Raw genomic sequence first — 8,814 nt, forward strand, 5'->3', positions numbered from 1 at the left:
TGGCACGCTACGTGCCACACAGCCGAAGCTACACTCGATGTTTTGCGCCCTGTTTTAAAAAAAAAAAGTTATTTGGCGGACCCTTTACACTACTCAAATTCTTGGAAGTTCTATATATATATATGAAACAATTTTGAAACATTGTTCTTGAATCACCAGAACTTCACTAGAGACATCTATTGGTGAGATGAAAACAAGCTTTTTATTGAGCAGAACGGTAGCCGAGCACGCTCGGCTACCGTTATGGAAGTTCAAATACATCTGGGGGTCAAATAAATATTAAGTTTTTTTTCACTCTTATATTTATTCAATATTACCCTGGACTGGTACCTGAAGCAAAGAGCTGATCACCTTCCCTTCGTGTGTCTATACAAGGTATACCGATCAAGATAACACTGCGTTTATTATAATGCAGTGCCCTATGCAGCATTGGGGTGCGGATAAGGGTTTGAATGAATAAATTGTTTTAAAATCGATATATATATATATATATATATATATATATATATATATATATATAAATATATATATATATATATATATATATATATATATATATATATATATATATATATATATATATATATATATATATATATATATATATATATATATATATATATATATATATATATATATATATATATATATATATATATATATATATATATATATATATATATATATATATATATATATATATATATATATATATATATATATATATATATATATATATATATATATATATATATATATATATATATATATGGCCTCGGCATGTTTGTGTTGCAACCCCTAGTGCACGTTGGTCTGCGGGTCACCAAAATCGCATGTGTTTTGCAAAGATTTTGTGTATTTTTAAGTGTGTTAATTGTGCTATGGTGGTGACGGGTAGTATTGTTTGCATGCTGTCCTGACGAAGAGACGAGGACGTCTCCAAACCGGTTGACATAAAAATCTCAGTGAGTGGTTATTTACTAATATAATTAACATTTTTGTAAAAATGTTTGGAAAATGTATTATGTTGCACTTGGAAATGTAACTACATTAAATTGAAAAAAAAAAATAATAATAAAAAAAAATATTTATATATATATATATATATATATATATATATATATATATATATATATATATATATATATATTTATATATATACATTTATATATATATATATATATATATATAAATATATATATATATATATATATATATATATATATATATATATATATATATATATATATATATATATATATATATATATATATATATATATATATATATATATATATACATATATATATATATATACATATATACATATATACATATATATATATATATGTATATATATATATATATATAAATATATATATATATATATATATATATATATATATATATATATATATATATATATATATATATATATATATATATATATGGTTATTTATATATATATAAATAAAAAAAAATATATAAGTGATTTTTTCGCTGTAATATTTATTTAAGGGTGAACTATCTCTTGGTAATCGTAATTCCTTTCTAGACTCGTTTTGTTTTTACATTCGTAATTCTAAGATATAAGGAGATCGTAAGTTTTTTTTTGCAAATACAACTGCAAACGTGTACTTACTGGAAAAAAAGTATCATTGCTTTTTAATTGACGGCGATTGTTGTACAACGGATGTAATAATGGTATATGAACACATATTGCTCACTCCTTTCAAGAACGTCATAAAACAAAAAACTTGATTGATCAGGAGATCGTTTTTAAAGTTTAAAAATATAATACAATGTATTAAAAATATATATCAAGCCACTTATTGAAGTTTTTAGGTAAAACCTGAAGGTTTTTTCTACATGTGAAAAATATTTTACATATTTAAAAAATAATTAAACAATACCTTTTTTTCAAAATGCAAAAACAACACTTTCCGTCCTGTAGCGGGTAAATATTAAGTTAAAAATATGCCGCTTTTGCTGGGATATAGTACATTTTCTCGGCATTCCTAAAACATGCACAATATAAAATTTACGATTTATGATTTACGACGTTCTTGAAAGGAGTGAGCGATATGAAACTGTGTGGTCAATCGGATCTACGACACGCGAATAAGGCAAGCTAAACAGAGTAGGGCGCAGGGGTATGCAGAGAGGTTGGAACGTCACACTCTTCTGTCCTTACATATGTACACTCCTAGCTTCCTTCACAGTCATAAATGCCGCAGACTTTTGACACCGCCAGATTTTAGGCTCCAGATGAACACAGTTATGGAAGTCTGGCTATCTACAGTGCCTTTGTCATAGTCTGGTTTGTGTGATCACGCGTGCAGCATTCACCATGCTACCCGTGATTGACAACCAGCTCCTAGATATTACACACATATTTCTTTCATTACTGAAGTATTTAAAAACAAAAGTAAACTTAAAAATAATAGGAGATGTTGATATTTAAAATCCTAATTTAATTTGCCATGTCTAGCGGCACCTGAAGCGGAGGGCTGTTCACCTTTCCGTCATACACTAACGATCAAAATAACTCTGCGTTTATATGATGCAGTGCCCTATGCACCATTAGGGTGCATAGGGCGCGGATGAGAATGTGAAAAAGGGAAGGAGAAATTTTGTATTGCTGTATTTCTTCTGAAATGTTTTACAAGACCTCTCTCTATTTCTCTGTCTCTCATATTAAATATCTGTTGTTGTTTAGGTTTTTTTTTTATTTAAGAAGAATCACTTCTTTTTCGAAGTTTATTCTAATTTAATTTAATTTGCCATTTCTATATTTACATTTATAATACAAAAATAGTTATATTATTTAAATGAATCATGGCTCTGCATAATGTGGTAACATTATTAACTAAGTAACTTGAAGGTGGACGTGTACAAAGGTGAATATTTCTTCTAAATTTATATTCGGTACAAAGGATGAATTTTGTGCTTAATCGAGTTTTCATTTTATATTATGTTTATATTATTTTTTGACATCTCATCAAAGATGAAGAAGAATATGGAAGTCTGGGCATTTACGTGGCTGACGACCGTTATAGGCTGGTTTAAGTGATCACTTTACACACGTGTAACATTCACCAATTCTACCCATTATTGACAACCACACTACTCAAATTCTTGGAAGTTCTATATATATATATATATGAACCAATTTAGAAACCTTGTTCTTGAATCACTAGAACTTAACTAGAGACATCTATTGGTGAGATGTAAAGAAGCTTTTTACTAAGCAGAAACTCTTGTATTAGTATATAATCTTATATATTGTATATATCTTTTAATTTGCATTTTCTTTTACGTGTGAGTTGCTAGACTTTACTGCACTGAAAGATCTCATTCCGAAGGCGTTCAGTCCACTTTCATCATTCTTTTGCCAACTCCATGCTTCACTTGAATTTTTTATCAATAAATATTAAAAATAAATTAAAGTAAATATTGTAATTTTTTTTAATTAGAGTAAATTTTGTGACATCCCTGATTCTTAGTAATGAAATCAAGGCTATTCAAAGCAAACATACAGTACCAATTAATGCTTTATTTCGTAAATCGTATGTGTATACATACTACTACTACCGTCACGCCGTTTCCCCGCAGGGGTAGGCAGAGATGATGGAACGCCACACTCTTCTGTCCTGACACACTCCTCGCCTCCTTCACATCCATACATCTATTCATACATGCCCTCCGATTACGCAGACTTTTGACACCGCCAGATTTTAGGTTCTGATTGATCTGACCGTGCCAATTCTTTTTCGGTCGTCCTCGTTCTGTTTTTCCTCTCACATTCGCCACATACATTTTCTTTTATTTATATATTTATGTATATATTTATACATATATATATATATATATATATATATATATATATATATATATATATATATATATATATATATATATATATATATATATATATATATATATATATATATATATATATATATATATATATATATATATATATATATATATATATATATATATATATATATATATATATATATATATATAAAAATAAACATATATATATATATATATATATATATATATACATATATATATATATATATATATATACATATATATACATATATAAATATATAAATATAAATATATACATATTTATATATATATATATATATATATATAAATATATATATATATATATATATATATATATATATATATTTATATATATATATATATACATATATATATATTTATATATATATATATATATATATATATATATATATATATATATATATATATATATATATATATATATATATATATATATATATATATATATATATATATATATATATATATATATATATATATATATATATATATATATATATATATATATATATATATATATATATATATATATATATATATTTTTTTTTTTTTTTTTTTTTGTCCGCCTCCGTAGTGTAATGGTCAGCACGCTCGGCTACCGTTCTGGAGGTCCCGGGTTCGAATCCCAAGGGGGGTAAAACAAATACGAGTGATTTTTTTTCACTGTAATATTTATTCAATATTACCCTGGACTGGTACCAGAAGCATAGGGCTGATCACCTTTCCTTCATGTGTAAACGATCAAGATAACACTGCGTTTATATGATGCAGTGCCCTATGCACCATTGGGTGCGGATAAGGGTTTTTTATTATACATATATATATATATATATATATATATATATATATATATATATATATATATATATATATATATATATATATATATATATATATTTTTATTTATATATATATATATATATATATATATATATATATATATATATATATATATATATATATATATATATATATATATATATATAGATTCTCAGTGGGGTTAAATATAAGTGATTTTTCACTGTAATATTTATTTAATATTACCCTGGGCTGGACCGTGTTAACGATCAAGACAACAGTGCGTTTATTTGATGCAGTGCCCTATGCACCATCGGGTGCGGATATGGGGTGGATATATATATAAATGACAAATAAATAATTTTATATGAAAAAGGTTTTTTTTTTAAATCTTAAATTTATTTGATTTTTTTTACATTATTAAGCATCTGGTTGTATTTCCACGGCTACCAGCGACAAAACCACTTCTCCGTACACTTCCACTTCCGTTATCGATCTGTAAGGCATCCTGTGCTCGAAATCACAGAAGTGGGCTCCGTTCACGGATATCTGCAAGACCAGAAATAATAAATCTCACATCTCTCGACAAACGCATGTTATTTTTTGACATCTCATCAAAGATGTAGAAGAATATGGAGGTCTGGGCATTTACGGGGCTGACGACCGTCATAGGCTGGTTTAAGTGATCACTTTACACACGTGTAACATTCACCAATTCTACCCATTATTCACAACCACACTATTCAAATTCTTGGAAGTTCTATATATATATGAACCAATTTAGAAACCTTGTTCTTGAATCACTAGAACTTCACTAGAGACATCTATTGGTGAGATGAAAAGAAGCTTTTTATTGAGCAGAAACTCTTCTATTAGTATGTGAGGTCCGAATCCTGGATTATAATCACACACATGAGAAACGCCCGAAAATATCATTTTCATTTTTATTATTTTAGCTTATAATTTGACCAGATAATTTATTTAACATGTAACATATACATACATTACAGTTTACAAAATTATAAATGTGTCCAAATACTTCTTTACAATTCTGGATTATCTCCGAGTATGAGTTATTTTTATATTATTTTTTGACGTCTCAACAAACATAAAATGTTTGTAATTGGAGATAATCCAGATTTTGTGAACAAGTATTTGGACACACTCAAAATGTTGTAAATAAATTATCTGGTCAAATTATAAGCTTAAATAATAAAAATGAAAATGGTATTTTCTGGCGTTTCTCATGTGTGTGATTATAATCCAGGATTCGGACCTCACATACTAATATAAGAGTTTCTGCTTAGTAAAAAGCTTCTTTACATCTCACCAATAGATGTCTCTAGTGAAGTTCTAGTGATTCATGAACAAGGTTTCTAAATTGGTTCATATTTATAGAACTTCCAAGAATTTGAGTAGTGTGGTTGTCAATAATGGGTAGAATTGGTGAATGTTACACGTGTGTAAAGTGATCACTTAAACCAGCCTATGACGGTCGTAAGCCCCGTAAATGCCCAGACTTCCATATTCTTCTTCATCTTTGATGAGATGTCAAAAAATAATATGAACACAAAATGTATTTGGGCACACTCAAAATAGTATAAAAAAAATAGCTGGTCACACTATTAGCTAAAATACATAATAAAATGAAAATGATATTTTCTGGCGTTTCTCATGTGTGTGATTATAATCCAGGATTCGAACCTCACATACTGATATAAGAGTTTCTGCTCAATATAAAGCTTCTTTTCATCTCACCAATAGATGTCTCTAGTGAAGTTCTAGTGATTCAAGAACAAGGTTTCTAAATTGGTTCATTTATATAGAACTTCCAAGAATTTGAGTAGTCTGGTTGTCAATAATGGGTAGAATTGGTAAATGTTACACTTGTGTAAAGTGATCACTTAAACCAGCCTATGACGGTCGTCAGCCCCGTAAATGCCCAGACTTCCATATTCTTCTTCATCTTTGGTGAGATGTCAAAAAATACTATGAAAATAACTCCTGTAATTGGAGATAATCCAGATTTTGTGAACAAATAAGCTTCTTTCATTTCACAATAGATGTCTCTAGTGAAGGTCTAGTGATTCTTGTACAATGTTTCGAAATTGGATCATTTACATATCTAGACCGTCATAGTAGTAGTGACTTGTAATTGAAAAGAGACCCTTTCGATTCTACAAGGGGATCAACCTTATTAGTAGTCACTTGTAACTGAAAAGAGACCCTTTCGATTCTACAACCTTATTAGTAGTATTTTGTAACTGAAAAGAAACCCTTCCGATTATTTTAGGGGCCACCAACCTTGAAACCCAGATCATCCACCGTGAAGAGCACCTGGAAGGGAGTGCTGGCGCCGGCTACCATGGACATGGGGGCCATGAGCGGGATCCCCCCCTCGCGCTCCTCGGAGCCCCACGCCAGGTCCTGGTAGTGGTTGCGCACCACGGCGTTCTCGGTGAACCGGAAGCTGGTGTGGAAGGCCACGTCCTCGCTGGGCGTACACTTCAGGTTGATGACGAGCCTGCGGGTGTGAATTATTACTTAATTTTCGGACAAGAAAGATTTCAATTGGAAACAATTGCAAAAAACGGTTGAATTACAGTCCTAGCTCCTAGTCATACATACTATATTCCCTTGATCTTCCCAACTGTACCTGCCTCAGCTGCACATATATAGCTTCTGATTTCTCCGCTCCTGACCCTGGCATACAGTCCTAGCTCCTAGTTACACATGCTATATTCCCTTGATCTTCCCAACTGTACCTGCCTCAGCTGCACATATATAGCTTCTGATTTCTCCACTCCTGACCCTGGCATACAGTCCTAGCTTCTAGCCATACATGCTATACACCCTTGATCTTCCCAACTGTACCTGCCTCAGCTGCACATATATAGCTTCTGATTTCTCCACTCCTGACCCTGGCAAACCATCCTAGCTTCTAGCCATACATGCTATGTAGACTCATAGGCCTACTCTCCAGTCTATATTGCTTTAACAATTCTCTCCACTCGAGACATGATGTGATTAATAGCTCTAGACAGGATGTAAATAATAGCTCGAGGCACTCTGTAAGTAATAGCTCGAAACACGCTTTGAAAAATAACATGAGACATTCTGTGAGTAATAGCTCGAGACACGCTTTGAATAATAACATGAGACACTCTGTGAGTAATAGCTCGAGACACGCTTTGAATAATAACATGAGACACTCTGTGAGTAATAGCTCGAGACACGCTTTGAATAATAACATGAGACAATCTGTGATCAATAGCTCGAGACACGCTTTGAATAATAACATGAGAAACTCTGTGAGTAATAGCTCAAGACACGCTTTGAATAATGGCTCGAGACATGCTGTAATCAATAGCTCGAGAAACGTTGTGAATAATGGCTCCAGATTCGATGTGAATACAGCTCGAGACACCTTGTGAGTAATAACTCCAGACACGTTGTGAATAACAACTCTAGATATGATGTTAATAAAAGCTCGAGACGCGCTGTGAATAATGTTTATGTTTTGTACTGTCATTTCTTATTTTTCTCTTGATTTTGAGAAATAATGGCCAATGGGGTTAATTTGGCAATATGACCAATTCGGTCAATTCGGTTAATTCCGCTAATTCGGCCAATTCGGCCAATTCGACCAATTCGGCCAATTCGGCTAATTCGGCCAATTCGGCCAGTTGACACTTACGTTACATGGCGGTTATACAGGTGGGTACGAACCTTTCAGCATCTGGGTTGATCCTGCCCTGAACTCGTATTATCGTTCCTATATCGACCCCTCCGGGGATTTTTCCCACAAACGGATTTGGCTGGAAGCAAAACAGGGTTGGTACATAACGACCCATAAAAAGAGCCCATAAAAATAGCCCAACATAATGAAATTATATTATAGGTGTCTTAACTTGATATGAAGCATCTATCGTTCCTTTTTATATTAATAAAGATGGAAGTCAGTCGCTTTATACACAAGTGTATGAAGCGATCGCTGTAGCCAGCCTAATTTTTTTACTTATTTTTTTCAAAACATATTACATACATAAGTCATATATGCATATAATATTTCCGATGAGTAATTTCTATTTCTCATTTTGGGACATGGGATTAAGGTTAGGTTAGGTTATA

At 30.9% G+C, this 8,814-nt stretch overlaps 1 protein-coding gene across 1 annotated transcript in view; it reads right to left on the minus strand.

The window, feature by feature from the left end:
* Positions 1-5,065: 5,065 nt before the first annotated feature.
* LOC148301787 (galectin-7-like) overlaps positions 5,066-8,814 on the minus strand; it is a 5,232-nt gene continuing 1,483 nt past the window's right edge. The window contains exons 2-4 of the mRNA XM_088272706.1: positions 8,413-8,501; positions 6,988-7,207; positions 5,066-5,232 (exon numbers count right to left, since the gene is read on the minus strand). Coding sequence (XP_088128832.1) covers positions 5,104-5,232; positions 6,988-7,207; positions 8,413-8,501 — 438 coding nt within the window. The 3' untranslated portion in view covers positions 5,066-5,103. The remainder of the gene's footprint in view (positions 5,233-6,987; positions 7,208-8,412; positions 8,502-8,814) is intronic.

This window comes from Brachycentrus maculatus, unplaced genomic scaffold (assembly GCF_059751285.1).
Source record: "Brachycentrus maculatus isolate JH-2025_06_01 unplaced genomic scaffold, ASM5975128v1 h1tg000516l, whole genome shotgun sequence".
Taxonomy (NCBI): domain Eukaryota; kingdom Metazoa; phylum Arthropoda; class Insecta; order Trichoptera; family Brachycentridae; genus Brachycentrus; species Brachycentrus maculatus.